Raw genomic sequence first — 25919 nt, forward strand, 5'->3', positions numbered from 1 at the left:
TCTAGTTTTGGGATCTTTGATGCTCTTGACAAATGTGCACCAAGGAGGGTATATACCATCTGCAAGATAGTACCCTTTTGTGTATTCATGCCCATTGATAGTGTAGTTGCAAGCAGGAGCATCAACACTAGCAAGCCTAGCAAACAAATAAGACCGTTGCAACACATTGATATCATTGAGAGTGCCTGGCATACCAAAGAAGCAATGCCAAATCCATAAATCCTCGGATGGTACGGCCTCTAGCACAATTGTTGCATCACGAGACTTGCCACAATACATTCCTTGTCATGCCTTTGGGCAATCTTTTCAAGTCCAATGCACACAATCAATGCTACCTAGCATGCCAGGACAACCTCTCCTCTCATTAGATGCCATTAGTTTCTTTGTGTCATCCTCGTTGGGTGCCCGAAGATACTCAGGACCAAAGACACGAATGATCACTTTTGCAAATCTACGCATTGACTCAATTGTAGTATCCTCACCAATGCGAAGGTACTCATCGGCATAGTCAACCAGAACGCCATATGCAATCACCCGCATAGCTGCGGAGATTTTTTGATATGCACTAAATCCCTTTAAGCCAGCAGCATTTCTTCTTTGAGTAAAATACCGGCAATTTCCTCGCAAGCTTGAACAATTTTCACAAAGAAGGATCGGCGCATTCGGTACCTTCTCCGGAAGATGTGCGGTGGATATGTTGGATTCTCCGTGAAGTAGTCTTGCATCAGCATCTCGTTCCCAAGATGGCGATTCCGAGGAATGCAAAGACGCCCGACGGTCGATCCTCGCCGCCTCTTCCGGTTCTCGTCTTCGTGCTCCTTCACGGCAAGTCGCATCACTAATGTCTGCTGCCGAAAGGTCGCAAGCATGGTCTCAACATCCGAGTCGTCCGAATCGGGCGAATCGGAGAGCAAGAACTTCTCGCATGGGCTCAATTTCATCTACATGCATACCGGCGCGTCAACCAACTATACCGCTCGCAAATATCACAAAGCAAACACTAACCGGCGGCGAATGCGGCGGGTGATCCCGGGCGGGCGACGAGGGGCGGGCTCGACGGTGGTCGATCCCCGGCGGCGGCGACGACGAGGGGCGGCTCTTCTCGCCGGATCCGGGGGGGTCTGTGCAGCGTATCGGCGCTGGAGGGTGGGGGACAGCCCCGGCGCGATTCTGCCCGCAGATCTGGCCGGAATCACCGACCACGGACGGGCGGAAGCAAAGGCAGTTGGCGGCGGAAGGAGGTGGGGAAAGGCGCGCGGGCTGAAATGTCCCTCCCGCCAACTGCTTCTCTGTGATTTTTTTTGAAACTATGATGATTTTTATAGCAGATTCGGAAACTATACTCCCTAATGCATAAAAATCGAAACTATGACCCCGTCGGCCTTCTGTTGGCTGAAGAGGGACTTTTCGGCCTACCATTGGCTGAAGTGGGCTCTTCAGCCTCCCGTTGGCCGAAGAGTGCCAAGCTGGGCCGAAGATAGTATCTTCGGCTTCCCGTTGGCCGAAGAGCACTCTTCGGCTTCCTGTTGGCCGAAGAGTGTCAGAGGCACAAAATGTAACTAATATGGCCTCAAATGAAAAAGTTATCAACATGAAAAATCTTCATCTCGTCGAAGCGGTTGATTTTGATATAAAAAATGTCTTAATCCGAGGTCGTATGCAATCTGTAGAGCCAAAACAAGGTTAGGGGCAGAAGCTGCAGAGTTACTTCGGACAGACCGAATGGATGTCAGAAAATTTGTCACGGGACACCCAGTGCACTCGGTGAGACCATGTGGAATACGAAAGAGCACACAAGTTTGGTCATGTTCACTCGGTGAGACCAAACCAAACCACTCGGAGGCTCCGAAAAATTGCCAAAGATTTTTGGATAGAATTTTTAGTCCTTTTATTGTACGGGAAGTCCAGCCGCCTCATAAATCGATGTGGGCATTGTTCGTCTGCACCGGGAAGACACATGCCGGCATTGAAGAAACGTCTCTATTGCGATGGCAGGAATTGAGACCAAACCAAAATATTCCACACGGTCTCACCGAGTGCACCGGGTGTCCCGTGACAAATTTTCTGACATCCATTCGGTCTGTCCGAATTAACTCTGCAGCTTCTGCCCCTGACCTTATTTTGACTCTACAGGTTGCATACGACCTCAGATTAAGACGACTTTTATATCAAAATCAACCGTTTTGACCAGACGAAGATTTTTCTTGTTGATAACTTTTTCATTTAAGGTCATCCTAATTGCGTTTTGTGCCCCTGACCCTCTTCGGCCAACGGAAAGCCGAAGAGTGCTCTTCGGCCAACGGGAAGCCGAAGATACTATCTTCGGCCCAGCTGGGCACTCTTCGGCCAACGGGAGGCTAAATAGCCCACTTCGGCCAACGGTAGGCCGAAAAGTCCCTCTTCGGCCAATAGAAGACCGACGGGGTCATAGTTTCGATTTTTATGCATTAGGGCGTATAGTTTCTGAATTTGCTACAAAAATCATCATAGTTTTTAAAAAATCCTTCTCTGTGATGCAGGGTGCCGCAGCGGCGAGGGGGAATCCGCGTATTCGCGGGTTGGGGCCGAGATTTTGCCGCGCCCCTCAAAAAATTTTGCGGGCCGGCCGCCTTTGCCTGGCCTGTTCGGGCGGGATTTTCCGCGTGGAACCGCATTTGGCAGTTATTTTGCGGACCGGGGCCGGATGCGGGGTCTGCTAGAGTTGCTCTAAGGCCTTGTACAATGCTAGGTGCTTAGGAAGGTGCTTAGAAAAATAAACCGGTTTTTTTTGAAGCACCGACGCCTAGTTAAGCAACAATCCCGTCGTTTGCTTCCAGCCTTTTCCTCTAAATTTGATATACTTCAAAAACGAACCACTCTTTTCAGTATGAATGGGATCACTCTCCCATTCTTTCCGGCTAGGGCAGCAGCTAGACCCATATCTTTTGATGGCTTCATAATATTGAATTGATTCAGTATTATCAGAATGCAAGCCTATCATGTATAAATAAGCATCGATGCTTAAGAAAAGTCCGATTTATTTCTTCAAGCATCTTCCCTAAACACCTTGCATTGTATAAGGCCTAATTAAGCGTTTACCCTGTACAAATAAGCACCGGTGCTTAAGAAAAGCCTGTTTTATTTCTTCATACATCTCTTCTAAGTACCTTGCATTGTACAAGGCCTAGTGGTTTGAAGATGCTTCAAACTGTTTGAAGCTACTCGTACACTTCACGTCGTTAAACGGTTTGGCGTGTATCAGATTCACATATAAGTTTTCGAGGGGTCAGTGAACGAATTAAGTTTTCGAAAGCGTCATTTAGTAAAAGTAAGTAAAACAGATGCCCCGTCCATACCAAACGTGGCTTGCAGCAGGGGCCGCGTTTCTCCCCACCCCGCGCAACCGGAGGAGCCGCGATCAGGGGCGCGCACGACAAACAAGCCTGACGGAAGTGCTTCCATCACCGCCACTGAGAGCTTGCATGCCAAGGCGAGCTTCCCTTGGCCCGGAGCTCCCCGTGACGTAACGCCTGACGGCATGACCGAGACCCGCCGGATTATTGTAGATTTGATCGACTGACGAGCGTGCGACCACACTGTCACAGCTAGCTCAGCGCTTCAATGCGTGAGATCCAAGTAGCATACGCCTCTGGATTCTAGAAGGATAATAATCAACTATTACAGGCTTACAGCATAGCAGTACGTGTCACGCCAGCCGACATGTATTTAACCCCTACCACCACAGCCCACACATGTACGAGCGGCCGTGCTTCTCCCGGATTTCCTCTCCTCCACCGTACCGATGGCGACTGAGGGCCTCCGGATGCTGCTGGCGGACGCCGCTCGCTCTCCGTGGAGCCTCGCCGGCGCCGCGGCGGCCGTGGCGCTGCTGTGGTTCGCCGCCTGGGTCCTGGAGTGGGCGTGGTGGACGCCGCGGCGGCTGGGCCGGGCGCTGCGGGCCCAGGGAATCAGGGGCACCCGGTACCGCCTCTTCACCGGCGACATACCGGAGAACGCCCGGTGCAACGCTGTGGCCCGGTCGCGGCCCATGCCGCGAGGTGACCACGACATCGCCCCTCGCGTGCTGCCCATGTTCTCCAACGCCATTAAGGAGCACGGTAAGCTTTTCAGTCCTGATGAAATCCTGAAGTTCTTCATTTTTGTTACTCCCTCCGTTCGAAATTACTCGTCTAAAAAATGAATGTATCTAGATGTATTTTAGTTGTAGATACATTCATTTTTGTGACAAGTAATTCCGAACAAAAGGAGTACATCAGAAGGAGTACTACTTGCGCTTTGAGCCGAGCATGTGTTTGTTGGGAGATTAACTTAAACTGGGCTGCACACTAACAGTTGTCGGAACTTCTTTTCAGACGCTTTCAACTTTCCTGATATAAAAACCATGTGCTCAATCTAAGCCATTGCTACAGTCAAGTTAACGTGGGACCCACATGTCATAATTCTTCTTAACTGACCAATAAAAGCAATTTCGTTTTTTTTTTGTGACCCATTAGTCCTAGATTTGTGGTTTTGTGGTACCACAGCCCCAAAAGTAGTGTATTTGTGCAATCTCTCCTTTCTATTCTTCCAGGGATGTGCTCTGAATCTCTCATACACTACATAGCATGTTCGGTATGAAAGACAGAAGTCATATGTTTGTGGGATATTTCATATTTGTGGGCATGCATCTTGCACTTCAATTGTCATATCACAAAATATCTTTCTCACATTTTTTTAACAGAACAGAATATCTACTGTATTTACGAATGCAGGGAAAGTGTCCTTCACTTGGTTTGGCCCAACGCCAAGGGTGATGATTCCAGACCCAGAATTAGTGAGAGAAATTCTGTCCAACAAGTTTGGACACTTCGGCAAACAGAGGAGCACCCGTATTGGGAAGCTGCTAGCCAACGGGCTTGCAAATCATGAGGGTGAGAAATGGGCAAAGCACCGAAGAATCCTAAATCCTGCATTTCACCATGAGAAGATAAAGGTAAAATTTCTCAGTTTGAGTACAACATGCATGGGTAATGCAGGATAATGCGTTCTTTGCAATTTGCATAGGCTGACAGCAATGTTCCGTTTGCAGAGGATGCTGCCAGTTTTTTCTGCCTGTTGCGAAGAAATGATTACAAGATGGGAGAATTCGATGTCCGCTGACGGATCATGTGAGATTGACTTCTGTCCTGAGTTCCAGAATCTTACCGGGGATGTCATCTCGAGAACAGCATTTGGTAGCAATTTTCAGGAGGGTATGAAAATATTCCAGCTGCAAGGGGAGATGGGTGAACGGCTAATACAGGCTTTTCGGACATTTTTTATCCCAGGTTATTGGTAAGTTCTTTTCTTGCACAGAAAACAAAAAAATCCATCTACTTGCAGACAATGAGTACTTATAAACTTTATATCACAAGCTCATAACGTTTCTAGCAAATGGAGTAGTGCACTGCATACATGGTCTGGCATTTGACGAAAAATAGGTTTTTTTGGCACATGCAGTTTAACTCCTCTTAGAGATGCTCAAATGAATTTTGAAAGGAAACTACTAGACTTTTTTTATAAAGTGAAGAGTTCATTGAACCCCCGCAAAAAAAAAAGAAAAAAAAAGGAGTTCATTGAAAAAAAATGGCTGATCAAAGGAACATTTTGTCTTTCCATGGTAAAGATAAATAGTACTCCATCTGTAAACTAATATTAGACCTTTTAGATACGGAGGGAGTAGCAATCAAGATTTTCTTTCAAATGCTGACATGTCAGAACATTTTCAGGTTCTTCCCAACAAAGAACAACAGAAGGATGAGAGCAATTGATCGTGAGATCCGCATGATTCTGCGAGGCATTATTGGGAAAAAGGAAAGAGCTATTAAAAATGGTGAAGCTAGCAGTGATGACTTGTTAGGATTGCTGTTGGAGTCAAATATGCAACAATCAAATGGGAAGGCAAAACTAGGACTGAGTATTGAAGATATAATTCAGGAATGCAAGCTATTTTACTTTGCAGGTATGGAGACAACATCAGTCTTGCTCACATGGACACTAATTGTGCTAAGCATGCACCCAGAGTGGCAAGAGCAGGCAAGAGAGGAAGTGTTGCATCACTTTGGAAGAACCACACCAGATTTTGAGAACTTGGGTCGCCTTAAGATTGTAAGTGCGAAATTGATGATAATGTGATGTTTTAAGTTAGAATGGTTGGAATAACGTTCTGGATCTTGTGTGGAATAACGTTCCATACGATTAAAATTGTACTACATATATCTCCATATACATGTGAGTGAAAACAAATACTGATGAATTAAAATAATTTTTCTTGGAGCAAAATAGGATAATGTATATTTTATGTCTAGAATGGTTGGAGTAATGTTGTTGATCTTGTGTGTTTTTTTGCAGGTAACAATGATTTTTTATGAGGTTCTTAGGTTGTACCCGCCCATAACCTTCCTTACGAGAAGAACTTACAAGGCAATGGAGCTTGGCGGCATCAAATATCCGGCAGGCGTGAACCTTATGCTGCCCATTCTCTTTATCCACCATGACCCTGATATTTGGGGAAAAGACGCAAGGGAATTCAATCCACAGAGGTTTGCTGATGGCATCTCAAATGCAGCGAAACATCCGGCGGCGTTCTTTCCTTTTGGAGGGGGTCCTCGGATATGCATCGGCCAGAACTTTGCATTGCTGGAAGCAAAGATGGCTCTGAGCATCATCCTCCAGCGCTTCTCGTTCGAGCTCTCGCCGTCCTACGTCCATGCACCGTACACGGTGATAACCCTGCAGCCGCAGCACGGTGCTCAGATTAGGCTGAAGAAGATATGAGCATGCTTTATCATGGGGCAGTGAATGTTAGCTTTTGGCTGAATAAACATAGCAATTAGTTCATGTTGTAGTCGCAAAAAAAAAACACAGGTTTACTTTTATGTACTCTTTTTTGAAATAACTGAGCGAATTGAAATAGTAGTTTCAGTTGAATTAGTCGTTTGCTTCAGTTCATAATAGTACTGCAGGTCTGTAACTTTTTTCCATTCAATGGAACTCCTATCATGATACTCGCAGAGAAAAAATATCCTTTTATCAGGCTGCAGAAAAGATGACACTGAAAAGTCTTTCTTACACTGGCGTTGTTTACCAGAAATTGTCTGCATTATAACGCTGCTCAATCGAAACTCAGCATGAATCAAAGGGAGAAAAACAAACCTGGGGATAGTTGTTTCATGTATGCACTCAAGAACAATTAGAATACAGATAAAACTCAAGAATGCCCTTCATAGATCAAATTCGAAGCTTAAAAAACCCAACTGGACAAAAAAGAATGATATCCCACTATACAACGATTGTAGGTGTATGCCTTTTGTCTATCAAGTTGACAAACTGCTAGTATTCGTGAAAAAAGGGAAATTGCTCCTCTACCATTCTGAAAGATCAATTTCTCTTATCTCACGCACACAAACCAAATACATATGTAAACTGGGAAGTTATAGGTTAATTTGCGAAAACTTTGATGTATTTCCATGCAACACAGGAGCAGCAGCTAAAATTTACATATTACAGTTTTTTTCCAAGGGACCAAGGATTACAATCTTTTCACGGGTATGAATCCTACACAAACAATTGGACATTCATGCACCGTTGTTCTAGCATTTGCGCAAAAGAGACTTACACACTGGTTTAGCTGACTGGTATGCAACTGAGTTTAAATGCAAAAAGTCACCACAATAACGGTGTCATTAGCAAAAAATCACCCCTTTACAATCTGTGGCAAACATCACCGTACGCAAAGACCGACAATGGCAAACAATACTAATGATAAATGCTAATTGCTTTGATGACGTCACTAATTGTTTGAGCCCGTCCTTCGGACTAAGTTGGCAAAAAAGGTGCCACCAGGGCACCTGTTGAGCGTGCATTGGAGCTGTGCCAGTCCGCCGTATGTGGGCATGGCGCTGGCTTGCAGAGCCATCTCCACCGTCCTCCTCCACCTCCTTCCCTACCGCTACCGGCCAGGGTCGCACGGAAGCCACCCAGGACCAACGCCACGATGGTCTAGTGTCTGCACGCGAGCCCTCCCATCTGCTCCCCTCCTTCCTACCCGACGCGCTGCACCGCCTAGACGATGAATAGGTCATCGCTGCAGGGCAATAACACATGGCGATTCCAATTTGGCGCTTCAGGCGCCCGTTTGTATGCATTTTGCAAACTGCAAACGGGTCCTTGAAGTTCCTCCGCGCCGGGCCGGCCCAAACCGCCTTCTGTTATCTATTTATCGAAAACGCAAAAAACTTAGCGCTGCACTGACCACACGGCCACTTAGCCCGACCTAATAAGTTGTAGCTTTTTTCATATTTTCTTCTTTCTTCTTTCCTTTTTCCTTCTTTCTTTTTTTCCTTTTTCCTTTTCCGTTTTTTCTTTTTTCTTCTTCTTCCTTATTCGATGAGAAGAACTCAATTTTGTGAACTTATTTTTCAAATCGATGCATTTTTTTTATGAACTTGTTTTTCAAACGATGAACTTTTTTAAATCCGATTAACTTTTTTTCAAATTTGATAAACTTTTTTTCGAATTTCTCATTGTTTTAAGTTTCTGAACTTTTTTTCAAATCCATGAACACTTTTGAATTCACAATGTTTTTTGATTTTTTGCGTATTATTTTGTAAAGTCAATGGTTGACTAGTCAACTGGTCAACCGCGACCTTCCAAATCGATCAAACGACCAAAGCGGGCGGGGGGAACTGGCGAGGATGGTCGAGCGATTTGGGCCAGCCCACGATCGTGGGCGCGTGAGCGCGGTAACCGGCGCCAACAGCGCCGATTAAGGAGCTCCCAATAAACATTTTACCGGGCCGGCCCTGAAGCCGATGCACCCGTCACTACCATCTTTTTGCCCTTCTTTCTGTTATCCATTGAGAACTTGCAGGCGGGTTTCCCGTGACGTATTGCCTGACCGAATTACTGTAGAATTGATCGGTTGACGAGTGCAACCATACTACTTTAGTCAGCTGATGAGCTCATTCCTTCATGGCCGGCCCCGCCGGCGCATGCGGCCAAGGAAATCTGAGCATGCAAGGGCGACACGCGGTCATGCAAGCAAATCCTGTGCCTCGCAAGTTCCTCCGTGACCGTGATCACCAGGGCCACTCGGCTCTGGCTTCTAGAAGAAGGATAATACTCCACTAGACTAGCATACCTACGCGTCAAGCCAACCGGCCCGTACTTAACTCCAGCACTGGTTTTCCTCTCCTTCACTGAACTGATGGCGACCGAAGGTCTCCGGATGCTGCTGGGGGACGCCTCTCCGTGGAGCATCGCCGGCGCCGCGGCGGCCGTGGCGCTGCTGTGGTTAGCCGCCTGGATCCTGGAGTGGGCGTGGTGGACGCCCCGGCGGCTGGGCCGGGCTCTGCGGGCCCAGGGCCTCCGGGGCACCCGGTACCGCCTCTTCACCGGCGACGTGCCGGAGAACGCCCGGCTCAGCAGGGAGGCCCGGCTGCAGCCCATGCCGCGCGGCTCCCACGACATCACCCCTCGCGTGCAGCCCATGTCCTGCAACGTCATCAAGGAGCATGGTGAGTTCTCCAGTCGCAAAATTCACAAGTTTGTCACGTCAGAACAGGCAGTGTTTGCGTCTCCGAGCATGTGTTTTTAGGTTGGAGATTAACAGTTCACAATTGTCTGAACTTCTTTTGAGACGCTGTGAGCTCTGTCCATTCTTCTAGTGATGTGCTCTGAACCTCTGATACACATCATGTTTTTTTGAGATGATACACAGCATGTTCGGTATAGAAGACAAAAGTAAAACTTAAAAAGTTATATGTGTGGGATATTTGTGGAATTGTGGGCATGTATCTTGCTAGACAGGAGACACTAACAAATTATGTACAAGTTTACAACATGAACTTTGATTGTCATGTGACAAAACATCTATTTACAAAAATGCAGGGAAGATGTCCTTCACTTGGTTTGGCCCAACGCCAAGGGTGACGATTCCTGACCCGGAATTGGTGAGAGAAATTCTGTCCAACAAGTTTGGACACTACGGGAAGCAAAAGAGTAGCCGTTTTGGGAAGCTGCTAGCTGACGGGGTTGCAAGTCATGAAGGCGACAAATGGGCAAAGCACCGAAGAATCCTCAATCCTGCCTTTCACCATGAGAAGATAAAGGTACCTGTTCAATGAAATTTTGCAGCAGCAAGGGTGATGTAGGATAATGCACTCTTTGTATTTTCATTGATTAAAATTAAGTTATATACAGAACAAAAGAAAACAAACTCTTTGTGTAGATTGATAAGTGATAAGTAATGTTTCATTTTGCAGAGGATGCTGCCTGTATTTTCTGCCTGTTGCGAAGAAATGATTACAAGATGGGAGAATTCCATGCCTACTGGAGGATTATGTGAGATTGACGTGTTTCCTGAGTTCCAGAATCTAACTGGAGATGTCATCTCGAGAACAGCATTTGGTAGCAATTATCAGGAGGGAATGAAAATATTCCAGCTGCAAGGGGAGTTATGTGAACGGCTAATACAGGCTTTTCAGACACTTTTTATCCCAGGCTATTGGTAAGTTGTTTTCTTACACAAGCTGATATCATTTCAAGCAGCAAATAAGTAGTAGAAAATAGTAGCTGATTTCATACAGGCTTTTAAATGAAAGAGTTTATTGAAGAAAATAGTAGGCTGATCAAAGAAAAATTTGTCTTTTTGATGGTAAACTTAAACAGCAGCAATCAAGATTTTCTTTCCTATGCTGACATGTCAGACCATTTGCAGGTTCTTACCAACAAAAAACAACAGAAGGATGAGAGCAATTGATCGTGAAATCCGCATGATTCTACGAGGCATTATTGGGAAAAAAGAAAGAGCAATTAAAAACAATGAAGCTAGCAGCGATGATTTGCTAGGATTGCTGTTGGAGTCAAATATGCAACAAGCAAATGGGAAAGCAAATCTTGGAATGAGTATTGAAGATATAATTGAGGAATGCAAGCTATTTTACTTTGCAGGTATGGAGACAACATCAGTCTTGCTCACATGGACATTAATTGTGCTAAGCATGCACCCAGAGTGGCAAGAGCAGGCAAGGGAGGAAGTGTTGCATCACTTTGGAAGAACCAGACCAGATTTTGAGAACTTGAGTCGCCTGAAGATTGTAAGTGTGAAATTGATGCCTTGTGCACATTTTGCAGTGAAAACAAATACTCAGGAATTGAAAGGATTTTTTCCAGGATGATGTGATGTTTTAAGTCTAGAATGGCCGGAGTAATGTTCTTGATATTGTGTATTGTTTTGCAGGTAACCATGATTTTGTACGAGGTTCTTAGGTTGTACCCGCCAGCAATCTTCCTTGCGAGAAGAACTTACAAGGCAATGGAGCTTGGTGGCATCAGATATCCGGCAGGGGTGAACCTTATGTTGCCCCTTATCTTTATCCACCATGATCCCGATATTTGGGGAAAAGACGCAAAGGAATTCAATCCACAGAGGTTTGCTGATGGCATCTCGAATGCGGCAAAGCATCCGGCGGCGTTCTTCCCGTTTGGAGGGGGTCCTCGGATCTGCATCGGACAGAACTTTGCGTTGCTGGAAGCAAAGATGGCTCTGAGCACCATCCTCCAGCGCTTCTCGTTCGAGCTCTCGCCGTCGTACATCCACGCACCGTACACCGTGTTAATCCTGCAGCCGCAGCACGGTGCTCAAATTAGGCTGAAGAAGATATGAGCATGCTTTCTCATGGGGCAGAGAATTTACTTACGTGCTGTGTATAGTTTAAATTTTTAGCTTTCGGCTGAATAAAAATGCAACCAGGTTTACATGTTGTGTAATTTTTTATTTTGAAACACCTGAATGAATGTAAATGTAGTTTCAGTTGAACTGTCGTTTGCATATGCTGCCCAGGCCCAGGCGATGCCCATGGTGGCGACGCCGTCCCGGGTCTAAACGGGCAACAAGCTTACAGTATCATCCTACTCCTAGAAGTTCATGGAAATAATGCGATTTGTCCAGTTAAGCACAAGGAGAGAGGAGCAGGGGAAGTACCTGGCGGCGGTGGCGGCGCAATATTGGCGGAGAAGTCCCCGGAGGCTGCGTGTGGTTGGAGTCACGCCGCAGCGGCAGAAGTAGAGCGCTGCGCTGGCTTGGAGAGCGGCATCGGAGGAGGGAGTTCGAGCTGCGGCGGCGGGAGTCGAGCGGCGGCGGAGGAGGGAGTGAAGCGACGGCGGCGGGAGTGGCCGTCAAGATCTGCTTTTTCTTTTCTTTCAAACTGTCGGTGTGGCTTTTGTTTTGGACAACGCTAACGCCCACACATGTGGTGGGAGCCAAACCCGTCCACACGCCCTATAACACACAAACTATGCCATGTCACCGCATGCATGCATGTGTTTTTTTTTGATTTTTTGTTTTTAAAATGTTTTATCTTTTAAATGAAAAATCCGATTGAAGATCCGTTTTCATTATTAATTCCCTCGCGACGAGATTTTCGAAACTAGATCTCATATCAATATATTTCGACGAATTTTTTGTTAAAAATTTTCGTGTCTATTGCATATGAATTGCCATGATGTTTACACTAAAGTTGACATGATATGTTTAAGCTATTTCCTTCTACATTTAGAAATAAATTTTGACATATTATAAAACGGGGGAATTAAGAAACTAAACTTGCCATGCACCATAAACTAAAATTGCCATGATACATGCACTTAAAATTGTCATGGTTCATAAAAAAAATATTTTCATGGTCAAAGTACTGGAATTGTCATCATCAGAAAACTAAAATTGCCATGATCTACAAACTAAAATTGCCACATGGCAACTTTAGTTTAAGCACTATGGCGACTACAGTGTAAACATCATGGCAACTTTAGTTTAAGCACTATGGCGACTACAGTGTAAACATCATGGCAACTTTTGGGCAAAAAAAATTTCATCGAAACATATCAACATGGGGTCTAGTTTTGAAGATCTCATCGAGACGGATTTAATGGTGAAAACGGATTTTTAATTCGCTTTTTTAATTAAGAGATAAAACATTTTTAAGACGAAAACCAAAAAGATTTCTGCTGATGTCATTTGTTCATACGTGGCAAAATGAGTGGTGGTGGAGGCGTGTGGGCAATGTGCAAACGCCCACACGTGTGGGCGTTAGCCAAATCAACCACACGCCTCCATCGCCGTTCAATAGTTTCTGCATGAATCTTGGCACGTTTTGGCTGATTTTGTGTGCCACGTAGGACAAGTCGCGTGTGTGGTGTGTGAGAAAGTTTGCCCACACGCCGGTTGCCTCTCCGCGGTCAACGGTTGCCACTCGTTGGCGTGCGGTGGAACTGCTTTGCGCCCGCACGCCACGCCCGACTACGGTTGCCGTCAACCACGTCGCGCACTTCGCCCCCCTCCTCTCACGGTTCCATTTACTTTCCACTTCATTACTCACCCAACCCACCCCGTAGTTCATTCGATTGGAAGAGAAGGCGAGAGGAGAAGGCGACGGCGGAGGCGGAACAGTCGACGGCATTCGCGGCCGTCAGTTGGACTCGCCGGACCGGAGCGTCTTCGCCGGAGTGCCTGCAGATTGAAGGTAATGCTCCTTCCCTCGCTCACATTCCTTGCCTGCATTCTCCCCTCTCCTTCGTGGTCAATGTTCCGCTCGAGATTCATCGAGATTCAGGCAGATTCGCGATGCTCCGGCATTCCCGCCGGCGGCGGAGTCCTGTGCTTGCCGTTTTGGGTGACATTGCGCAGTTTCGTCGCCGCCGCAGTGGCTGTCATGCCGGTGTGGCTCGGCCTGTCCGTAGCCACATCCTGGTTCCGCCTTGGGATTGAGCCGACGTTTTTCTAGTCGTTAGTTATGTATTGTCTCGAAATGCTATTTGCGATTAGTGCAGGAAGTTTTTTGTTGATGAATTTCAGGTTATGATAGTTGCCAATGAACCCTAGATCTAGGTAGTTATATTTCAAAGTGTAGTATGAAGGTAGTCATGGCAGTTTCAGTAACTATCTGCACTGGATGGCAACTAATTTCCTGATCAACTGTGTCAGTTGCCACAAATATGTTTTCCATGTGGCAACTAGTTTTTGTGAACACACCCTGGCTGTTGCCATGCTGTAGGCATGTTAAAGTGTAGTATATAGGTAGTCATGACAGTTTCAACAACTATGTGCACTCGATGACAACTAATTTCCTATAAAACTGTTTCAGTTGCCACAAATATGCTTTCCATGTGGCAAGTATTTCTGTGAACACACTATGGCTGTTGCCATGCTGTAGACAGGATAATGTGGCAAATTCACTGTACTATAGACTCAATTTTTGTGTTTTGCCATGGTGACTTGTGATATCTGAACATATTTGGCCGTATTACATGGCAACTCATTTTTAATATGAGGTCAGTGTGTGAATTGCCACATTACAGGTTGTTCAGTGGATTTTTACAGCACCTTTTGAATTGTCTTGCATTTTAACATGGCAATTTCAACATAGTACATTTGCCTTCGAACATATGGCAACTCATTTTTGTATGAGGACAGGGTGTGAGTTTGCCACATTATATGTTTGTGTAGTGGAATATTTGTGCCTTTCTTTTGTACTATCTTGTGCTAACATGGCAACTTCAACATTTTGTTTTAAGTGCCTTATGATCTGTACATTTTTCAAATGAAGCCAACGTGTGTTTAGTTGCCACATTTCTTGTTGGACAATCATAGGGGGTGTGGGTGTTCACATGATATTGCCTAACCTTTTTGCTACTTTCAATTGAGCCCATGTGGCCAGTACATTCTGTCAGGTGGCAACTGCTTACTTCATACTTTCATTTTCACCCTGACATTTTGCTTTGTTCTTACCTCAGCACAATGGCTCGCGGCGACCATCAAGATGACGATGATGATTTCATGGAGTTACCGCAGCAGAATCGCGCAACTGGACAGACAAAAGATGGCGATGAGGTAACTTTTCCACCCCCCATATGTTTTGAATGTCACATTTAGTTCGCAATCATCTGTTAGGAACTAAATTTTCATGATACTGAAATATGGCAACAAATGATCATTTGTCTGTTTTTGCAGAAGAAGAAACGTTATCGCAATAGGGCTTCACAGGAACGCCTGACTATAATGACCGAGGGATTTACCGATGATCAGAAGGGAGTTGCTGCTGAGATGGGGATGCAGGCTCTCATGGACGTTCGGTGCAAGAACCTAGTGAACCCTGTATGCGACTGGCTCGATGAGGCTTACGATCCCGCCTCCAGGGAATTTGTGATTCCGGGACGTGGAAGACTCCCGTTGGACGAGGAATCCGTGTTCTGCACTTTGGGTGTGGCCCGTGGAGAAATCAAAGTCTCGTATGAGGTCAATAATAAGATTGAGGAAATATCGTTTGCCCGTTTGTTTCCTGGGATGACATCCATGCCGAACACGACTGTGTTGGCAAATTCGCTGGAGGGCATGAAAACCCATGGCGAGGTTTTTAAGATGAAGCTACTCATGTACCTTATCTCAGCTGTTTTTGCGCCTACCACATCTCTTCGCCCAAGCAACAAATGCTTCCCCATCCTGGTGAATGATCTATCTCTACGCCTTTATTCCTTCAATCTTTTTGACTCCGATGTCATCTGTAAGCTAGTTACTGCCAGTTATTTGATGTTTTTTTTCATTTGATTACTGATGCGGCAACTTCTTTGTCCTGAAATTTGCGTCGTGCAGGCCAAGCTGAAAGATGTGAAGAACATGAATTGTTGTAAGTTCATCGCGGACTTCCTGCATGATGCATTCTCAAACAAGATGTACCAGAAGGGTTGTCGACTCCATTTAATGGTATTCTTTCCATACTCCTTTGCAAACACTCTTACCACGTTGAATGTTTTCCCAAATCAACATGTCAGCTGTTGATAACTGTGAACCGTACAAGATCATGCATGGCAACCCGTTTTGTTTTCATTTGTTTGTATATGATTTTTGTTTACGTGTGAAGGCGACTTTTTGTTTAATCCATGGCATCTGTGGTTGCTCCCTACAAGGCAATATCATTTGTCAACAACATACAAAAAAATCATTTCATACATCCACTATCTGTTCATACAATATGCATGGCAACCATGATGTTGACCTTGTTGCAACTATCATCACAGCAAGATGCAACTGCCATCACATTTTTTGTTGCCATGTTGCATTTTTCATTCGGCAAACACATGGCAACTGGAGTGGATACAACATGGCAACTGCAGTTCAACCCACATGGCAACTTCAGTTGTTGTCACATGGCAACTACAGTGCATTACACCTGGCAACTGCAGTTGCCTCCACACGGCAACTCCCTAATTCTGCACCTACATTTCACATTCTACACCCTTTCTTTACACAATTAACTTGATGGCAACTAACACATTGTACATCATGATGGCAACTCTTTTTTTCTTCATCCCCATCAACTTGATGACTGCAGGAATACACAGTAGCTTCTTTTTTAACATAGCATGATGGCAACTGACATATTTTTTTCCTTTTTTATTGTGTACACCAGCTGATGTACGTCGATCGTCTTGATCTGTCCACCATTGACTTTACTGGGATAGGAGGTCCGCCACCTCCACATAAGTTTGCTGTCTCTGTGTGGACGTACAATGCTGTCAAGGCTGTGCTTGCCACAGACAAGATAACTGATAAGAAATATGGGAAACTACAGGTTAGTTCTGCCTCCTTTTTTGCACGACATTCTTCAATTTTCGATGCTACATAACATATGAAAAAATCCCCATATGGTAACTGTTTGTGGCTAACAAGATATGAATACCCTTGTTAGCCATGGCTGTCTGCGCATGGCACCCATGTCTGACGCCACATGGCAACTGCGCCATCCGTGTTGAAATTTCCATTCTCTCCCTCTTTTTTTTGCAATACATAAGTTGTTAGTTAGTGTTCCTTATTTTCTCTCTTACATCCCTAGTTGTTTTTGATGATTTCCAGCTGATGGCCAAGCATGCTATAACTACAGCGTGTTTGGTGGGCCTAAAAAATTTGGCAAGTGGATGGACGTGCACTCAGCTCCGTCTTGTCCTCCTGAGGTAATCAAGGATTTTTTTGTTTTCTCAAATTGTTTTTCTCTTCTTTTTTTTGATATATCTCTATGGTTGTTTTGGTTTATTTGATCCCGTTCACATGACTCCAATATGGTTGGTTACTATTGCTTCTTGTTTCGTGCACAGGCAAGGGCACCTGTTGAGCATCTAATTGGGCAGTTTGCTTCCGGAATGACCGGCTTGCTCGGGAAGTTGGTTGAGGTTTGGACGTCCCTTAATGGCTCTGACAGCAACGCGGTTGCGAGGCAGTTCACTCCATTTGTTGCAGAACGGACACATCGGCCAACTGGTTGCCATGGCCGATACGACTACAACAGCTCCCAGGAGCTTCCTGACACGCAAGATGAACTAGATGGAGATGCTGCTCTCGACAAGGACGATGATGATGACATGGAGAATGTGCAACATGACACCGATGATGATGAGCTTGTGGAAGTTTGTGCAGGTGGTAAGAAGGGCAAGGCTGCACCAGATGTCCCCCACCGGAGAAAGTCAAAGAACAGACCGCTGCGAGAGACAAGGGGGTGTCGCCCTCAAAGAGGGGGAGGGCTCCAGAGGATGTTGGGCAGGGCTCTCCTGGCAAGAGGTCTAGGACCGATCCCTTAGCTGCCAGGAGGAGGTTCGACATCCATTTTAGTGTCTTGTTTGTCTCTCCTTTTGAACAGACCGACCGCTTTTTTCCATTTTGTTTGCTAAGCGTGGCAATGATTTTCTTGACTGACACTTGGTACCTTTTTTTGGTCATTTTCTTACACGTGAAGTGAGGCGACAGCTGGTGGACGAGCAGTTATGAAGAAACAAGCACCAACGCCAACCCGTGTTTCTGCTCGTTTGAACAAGGGTGCCCCCATTGCTGGTGACACCCCTACCACTAGGTCATCTCCTCGTACGTCGACGTCCAACACAGGGGATCCTGTCGTGTTGGTAGACTTGAGGAAGACAGTCAAGAAGTAGGTTATCCCTGTTCTTTCAATGTCATAGTGCTCTATTTTTGCTTTTCAATGCAGCTGTCCAGCTTGCCACATGGGCTACTGCCATCAGTCCCACATGGCAACTGCTGTTTTCCCATGATATCTTTTTTTACTACATGGCAACTCCTGCTTGTCCTGCATGGCAACTGCTAAGTAGGCTACATGGCAATTCTTATTCTACCTATATGGCAACTACCACTTTCCACTGTCTTCCAGCCCCCTCCCCCCTACCTTGTCTTTGTGTGCTCATCCCATACCTAGTTCTGAAATGGCAGCTCTGGTACATCACACATTTTTTCATTTTTCAAGATGGCTACCATGGCAACTATTTTTGTTTAATTTTTAACACTGTTCACGTGTTTTTTTGCAGGGTGAAGAAGATTACCACACGCGTGACCAAGCAGAACCCCAGAGACCCACTCGAACGCATACACTCAAAGCTGTCGACAGGTGGTAACTTAGATTCTCATGAGGCGCGAGTTGACAAAACTGCTGCTGCACCGTCCACTATTCCCACTAGCTCTGATGCAAGCAGCCAACCATCTCCGCCGGTTGCAGATGTGCAGGCTACAACAACAGGCATCCGCACATCTGGAAGTGATGAGTCCGTATCTGCCAGGACTGCTGAGATATTGCCCACTCTGCTGGCAATGAAGGATGCTGCTGTGAGCCATGCCACCCGATCAGCAAGTGTTGAAGTGGACGCCCCCGAGATCAACCTAAGCAAGGAAGATTCCCGCTCATCCGATACAGATTCCAAGCGCGTGGGTGGTGGCACTTCTGCGTCCACGAAAGAAGGGGCTGAGGCGACAGTTCAGACTGATATGCCATCCACAGGTGAGAGTCTTGGCACAACAGCTCCAGCTTCTGGTTTTCCATAGGTTGCTAAGGCGACCGTTTCGCGAGATGGTCTTCCACCTAGGCGTTGTAGCCCCCACAAGCAATCAGCAGACATACCCAACGCACCAGCTATAGCTAGGAGCAGCAGAGATGACTCTGGTTACGTGCCTGTGTCCACACTGTTCCCACCACCTGCCAAAAGCAATGTTATGGAGAAAACGGAAGTCCGGAGTACAACTGACCCAGGTGGCAAGTCGGGCACGACTGATGGAGGTGAACGTCTGGAGCAGACTGCGTCTTTACCCGCCGTGGAGAACTCCAACTTAAATCTACGCACTTCTAAGCTCCCAGTCAACATTGGTGTCCCCTACAGCCCAAACAAGAAGATTGGCAAGAAAGTTGCGACTGATACCGCTGACCACACGCCCCGCCCTACTAATAAGCCTGACGATTCTGCAGCAGACGAGGCCGAAATGTTTGTTGATCTTTCACCCCCGGATTCTGCCCCGCAAGTTGTTCGTGGTCCGGCTAGTAGGCAGGAGAGGCACCCAATGGCCTTCACCCCACCGAGCTTTACCTTGGCATCTGATAATCCCCAAGTGCAAGGAATCATCGTAGCAATTTCCAAAGGTGGAAGTGATAAGTATGGAGTGTCGAACCCACAAGGAGCTAAAGGTAAGATCAATATTCTCTCAAGCCCTATCTGCCACTGATATGACTCTACGTACACCGAACGTTTGCTTCCAACTAGCAACGAGAATAGAACTATGTTGTGGGTATGAAGAGGATAACTTTGTATGATATCGGAGAGCTAAAATATAAAAGTAGGTGTTGTTATCATAAAGTTAGAATATAATACTAAATATTATAAATAGCGAGTGTGGAATAATGGTGGATCGGTGTGCGGAATTATCCTAGGCAATTGTTAACAAGACCGGTAGTCGTCATTGCAATTTCATATGAGGGAGAGGCATAAGCTAACATACTTTGTCTACTTGGATCATATGCACTTATGATTGGAACTCTAGCAAGCATCCGCAACTACTAAAGATCATTAAGGTAAAACCCAACCATAGCATTAACATATCAAGTCCTCTTTATTCCCATATGCAACAATCCCCTTACTCGGGTTTGTGCTTCAGTCACTCACCAACCCACTATAAGCGAATCATGAACGTATTGCAAAACCCTACAACGGGAATCCCTCATGCTTGCGCGACACGGAGGGCACCATAGGACAGAACCAAAATAAAACATACAACTCGTACCAATCTAGATCATCAATCAACCCAAAGACAAAGGATATCTACTCAAAACATCATCGGATGGCAACGCATCATTGGATCATAATATGTGGCATAAAGCACCATGTTCAAGTAGGGATTACAGCGGGGTGAGGGAGAGTGGACCGCGTAAAAGAGATGAGGATAGTGATCATGATGGTGATGTTGATGAAGACGATCACCGCAGCGATGATTCCCCTCCCGATGGCACTCCGGTGCCACCGAGAGAGAGGAGGAGAGGTTCTCCCCCTTGTGCTTCCTCCTCCATGGCCTCCCCCCCAGAGAGGGCCTAGATTGATTTCTCGTGGCTACAGAGGCTTGCGGCGGCGGAACTCCTGATCTAGGTTAATTTTCTGAGGTTTCTGTATTTATAGGAATTTTTGGCGTCGGTCTCACGTCAAGGAGGTGCCCGAGCTGTCCACGAGGCAGGCCCACGCGCCCAGGGGGGTGGGCGCGCCCCCCACCCTCGTGGCAGCCTGGGACTCTTCTGGCCCAACTCCGATGCTCCGTGGTCTTCTTTTGGTCCATAAAAAACATCAAAAATTGGCACGTCAATTGGACTCCGTTTGGTATTCCTTTTCTGCAAAACTCAAAAACAAGGAGAAAATAGAAACTGGCACTGGGCTCTAGGTTAATAGGTTAGTCCCAAAAATCATATAAAATAGCATATAAATGCATATAAAACATCCTAGATTGATAATATAATAGCATGAATACTTCATAAATTATAGATACGTTGGAGACGTATCAGCATCCCCAAGCTTAATTCCTGCTCGTCCTCGAGTAGGTAAATGATAAAAGAAATAATTTATGAAGTGTGAATGCTAGCAAGTGCACAAGTTTGATCAATGATAATTTCACTCACTTTTTCTAGCATCAATATATGTCATAATAGTAGCTCATCATATAAAACTTTTCATGATCAAGTAACAAGCTATTCACATGTTAAAGTACAGATCATAAACTTTCTTGAAAACTAACAAACAGTGCTCTTAGTCATCAAACAATTGCAATTCATCTTATTTTCAGGAAGGGTCTATGTCAGAGCTTTGATTCAGCAAACTCCACATACTCTACTATCATTTAATCTTTCACAATTGCTAACACTCACGTGATATTTATGGGTTCAAAGTTTTAATCGGGCACAGAGAAAGATAGGGGCTTATAGATTCGCCTCCCAACCTTTTACCTCAAGGGTAATGTCAACAATAATAGTTCATGATAACTTACATCCAATTAGATATATATATCAGGATCTTTCCAACACAATGTGCTTGCCAAAGGATAAAATGTAAAAAGGAAAGGTGAAGATCACCATGACTCTTGCATAAGGTAGAAGAATAAAAGTAAAAGATAGACCCTTCGCAGAGGGAAGCAAAGGTTGTCATGCGCTTTTATGGTTGGATGCACAAAATCTTAATGCAAAAGAACGTCACTTTATGTTGCCTCTTGTGATAGAGACCTTTATTATGCAGTCCGTCGCTTTTATTTCTTCCCTATCACAAGTTCGTATAAAGCTTATTTTCTTCGCACTAATAGATCATACATATTTAGAGAGCAATTTTTATTGCATGCACCGATGACAACTTACTTGAAGGATCTTACTCAATCCATAGGTTAGGTATGGTGGACTCTCATGGCAAAACTAGTTTGAGGGGTATCCGGAAGCACAAGTAGTATCTCTAGTTGGTGCAAAGAATTTGGCTAGCATGAGAGGGAAAGGCAAGATCAACATGTTGGATGATCCATGACAATATACTTTATTTCGGATATAAGAAAACATAACCCATTACGTTGTCTTCCTTGTCCAACATCAACCTTTTAGCATGTAATATTTTAATGAGTGCTCACAATTACAAAAGATGTCCAAGATAGTATATTTATATGTGAAATCTCTCTTCCTTCAATATTCTTTCATGAATTGTTCAAGTGACCAATTCTACGTTTGCTGACTTCCAATGAGTTCACTACCTATACTTATTATGTGTGAAGTCATTACTCCCCATGTTATAAGCATATGAAACATATATAAATTCAGATTTATGACATTCAATTCATTCAACCTTTTACTCATAGGATATACGTGAAGCACGTGAGTTATTAACAAACTACTCCAAAAAGATACGAGTGAAGAACAATGAGTAGTCAAATAATTAACTAGCCATGGGAGGATTCTTTTTCATTCAATATTTCAGATCCAATGATTTTATTCAAACAGCAAGTAAAATTGAAAACACGCTCCAAGCAAAACACATATCATGTGACGAATAAAAATATAGCTCCGAGTATGGTATACCGATAGTTTTGGAGACGAAAGAGGGGATGCCTTCCGGGGCATCCCCAAGCTTAGGTACTTGAGTCTTCCTTGAATATTACCTTTGGGTCCCTTGGGCATCCCCAAGCTTAGGGTCTTTCCACTCCTTATTCTCCTCATATCGATATCTCACCCAAAGCTTGAAAACTTCAATCACACAAAACTTAACAAAACTTCGTGAGATAGGTTAGTATGATAAAGAGTAAACCATTCACTTTGGTACTGTCAAGGACAAGTTTCATAATTGTTCTCACACAATGCCTACTGTACCATATCATTTCTACAATTTATATTGAGAAATATAAGTCATAGAAACTAGAAAACAAGCAAACTATGCAATGAAAACAGAATCTGTCAGAAACAGAACAGTCTGTAATGATCTGAACATAAACCATACTTATGCTGCTCCAAAAATTATGAAATAAATTGGTGGACGTGAGGAATTTGTCTATTAATCTTCTTCAAAAATAATCAACTCAAAATCATTCTTCCGTAAAAAATGACAGCTAATCTCATGAGCGCAAAGTTTCTATTTTTTACAGCAAGATCACATTGACTTTCTCCCAAGTCTTCCCAAAGGTCTTACTTGGCACTTTATTGAAACAAAAGATATAAAACATGATTAATACAGTAGCTTAATCATTCAAACACACAAAAACAGGAAGGGTAAATATTGGGTTGTCTCCCAACAAGCGCTTTTCTTTAATGCCTTTTAGCTAGGCATGATGATTTCAACGATGCTCACATAAAAGATAAGAATTGAAACATAAAGAGAGCATCATGAAGAATATGACTAGCACATTTAAATCTAACCCACTCCCTATGCCTAGGGATTTTGTGAGCACACAATTTATAGGAACAAGAATCAACTAGCATAGGAAGGCAAAACAAGTATAACTTCAAAACTTTAAGCACATAGAGAGGAAACTTGATATTATTGCAACTCCTACAAGCATGTATTCCTCCCCATAATAATTTTCAGTAGCATCATGAATAGCAACTTTTTTTCTCATAATCAATTGTAACCTCTTCCGAAATAGTGGAATCATTACTAGCTAAAGTTGGCACTCTTCCAAATCCACTTTAAATGATAGTATTATTCATGCTCCAAAAGATATAAGTGAAGTTCATGGAGCATTCTATAATTAACATAGACTAACCAATATCCAAGCTCAAAATATATAAGTGAAGCACACGAAGCATTCTATAAAACCATACTCAAAAGATTTAAGTGAAGCACAAAGAGCAATTCTATAAGGTCATACTTAAAAGATATAACTGAAGCACCTGAAGTATTCTATAAATCAACGAAGGGCTATCTCATGCTAGCATGGTTCTTAAAGGAAAAACAAAAACACAAAGGACACAAATCATGTGAACAAAACAAAAACCGAGGTATACCGATATTTGTTGAAGAAGAAAGATGGGATGCCAACCGGGGCATCCCCAAGCTTAGATGCTTGAGTATCCTTTGAAATGTTTACTTGGGGTGCCTTGGGCATCCCCAAGCTTGACCTTTTGCCTCTCTTTATTCTTCTCATATTGATAGCTCCTCGATCTTCGAACACTTCATCCACACAAAACTTTAACAAAATTTTTGTGAGATCCGTTAGTATAATAAAGCAAATCACTACCTTTAGGTACTGTTGCAAACTTATTCTTTATTTATATTGGTGTTAAACCTACTGTATTACAACTTCTCTATGGTTTGTACCCCCTGATACTAGCCATAGATTCATCAAAATAAGCAAACAACACGCAAAAAACAGAATCTGTCAAAAGCAGGACAGTCTGTAGTAAAATGGAAGTTTAGTAAACTTATGTAACTCCTAAAATTATGAAATAAACTTGACAATTTTAATAATTTGTACAGAAGTAATGTGCAAAAAGTTTCAGACCCATTTGACTTCCCAGTAAAAATGTAAATTCACGCACTACAGCCGAAGTTTCTGTTTTTGTTCTGCACATAGTAAACAAGCAATCTAATCATCCTAAAACCAAAGCTTAGCACATTATTTTTATAATACAATGGATATACACAAGGGGATAATTATTTACAGAGAAACTTCCATGAAAAATTCTACATTGTTTCCGTGAGCATGAACACAAGTGCTCAAGGTCGACCCTCACTTCTTCAATGCATAACTTTCCAATCACTTCTCTTTTTGAAAAACTTTTTAGGCATGAGAGGCAAGTAATTTTTTTTGGTATTTTCATTCTTAAATTTTTTATGTATGTTTCACCCACAACTAAACAGAAACAAAAAGAAAAAAAATCTACTTAGTGAAGAAAGCAAACAAGCACACACGAGAATATCAACCCCACGCTATTGCTCCCTGGCAACGGCGCCAGAAATAAGCTTGATAATCCCCAAGTGCAAGGAATCATCGTAGCAATTTCCAAAGGTGGAAGGGATAAGTATGGAGTGTCGAACCCACAAGGAGCCAAAGGTAAGATCAATATTCTCTCAAGCCCTATCTGCCACTGATACGACTCTACGTACACAGAACGTTTGCTTCCAACTAGCAACGAGAAATAGAACTATGTTGTGGGTATGAAGAGGATAACTTTGTATGATATCGGAGAGCTAAAATATAAAAGTAGGTGCTGTTATCATAAAGTTAGAATATATTACTAAATATTATAAATAGCGAGTGTGGAATAATGGTGGATCGGTGTGCAGAATTGTCCTAGGCAATTGTTAACAAGACCGGTAATCGTCATTGCAATTTCATATGAGGGAGAGGCATAAGCTAACATACTTTCTCTACTTGGATCATATGCACTTATGATTGGAACTCTAGCAAGCATCCGCAACTACTAAGATCATTAAGGTGAAACCCAACCATATCATTAACATATCAAGTCCTCTTTATTCCCATACGCAACAACTCCCTTACTCGGGTTTGTGTTTCAGTCACTCACCAGCCCACTATAAGCGAATCATGAACGTGTTGCAACACCCTACAACGGGAATCCCTCACGCTTGCGCGACACGGAGGGCACCATAGGACAGCACCAAAATAAAACATACAACTCGTACCAATCTAGATCATCAATCAACCCAAAGACAAAGGATATCTACTCAAAACATCATAGGATGGCAACACATCATTGGATCATAATATGTGGCATAAAGCACCATGTTCAAGTAGGGATTACAGCGGGGTGCGGGAGAGTGGACCGCGTAAAAGAGATGAGGATGGTGATGATGATGGTGATGTTGATGAAGACGATCACCGCGGTGATGATTCCCCTCCCGATGGCAGTCCGGTGCCACCGAGAGAGAGGAGAGGTTCTCCCCCTTGTGCTTCCTCCTCCATGGCCTCCCCCCTAGATTGGGAGAGGTTCTCCCTCTGGTCCTTGGCCTTCATGGTGATGATGGCCCCTCCGGGATCGTCCTCCATGGCCTCTGGTGATGATGGCCCCCTTCGGCAGGGTGCCAGAGAGGGCCTAGATTGATTTCTCGTG

At 44.2% G+C, this 25919-nt stretch overlaps 2 protein-coding genes across 2 annotated transcripts; both read left to right on the forward strand.

The window, feature by feature from the left end:
* Window positions 1-3718: 3718 nt before the first annotated feature.
* On the forward strand, window positions 3719-7053 carry LOC123166482 (cytochrome P450 72A15). The gene is made up of 5 exons (XM_044584288.1): window positions 3719-4097; window positions 4752-4972; window positions 5069-5313; window positions 5748-6126; window positions 6370-7053. The coding sequence occupies exons 1-5, from the start codon at window positions 3782-3784 to the stop codon at window positions 6793-6795; spliced, it is 1587 nt and encodes a 528-aa protein (XP_044440223.1). The 5' UTR covers window positions 3719-3781; the 3' UTR covers window positions 6796-7053.
* Window positions 7054-9161: 2108 nt separating this feature from the next.
* Window positions 9162-11839, forward strand: LOC123167937 (cytochrome P450 72A397). The gene is made up of 5 exons (XM_044585794.1): window positions 9162-9536; window positions 9910-10130; window positions 10284-10528; window positions 10739-11117; window positions 11261-11839. The coding sequence occupies exons 1-5, from the start codon at window positions 9227-9229 to the stop codon at window positions 11684-11686; spliced, it is 1581 nt and encodes a 526-aa protein (XP_044441729.1). The 5' UTR covers window positions 9162-9226; the 3' UTR covers window positions 11687-11839.
* The last annotated feature ends 14080 nt before the right edge of the window (window positions 11840-25919 follow it).

This window comes from Triticum aestivum, chromosome 7D (genome assembly GCF_018294505.1).
Source record: "Triticum aestivum cultivar Chinese Spring chromosome 7D, IWGSC CS RefSeq v2.1, whole genome shotgun sequence".
Classification (NCBI taxonomy): Eukaryota; Viridiplantae; Streptophyta; class Magnoliopsida; order Poales; family Poaceae; genus Triticum; species Triticum aestivum.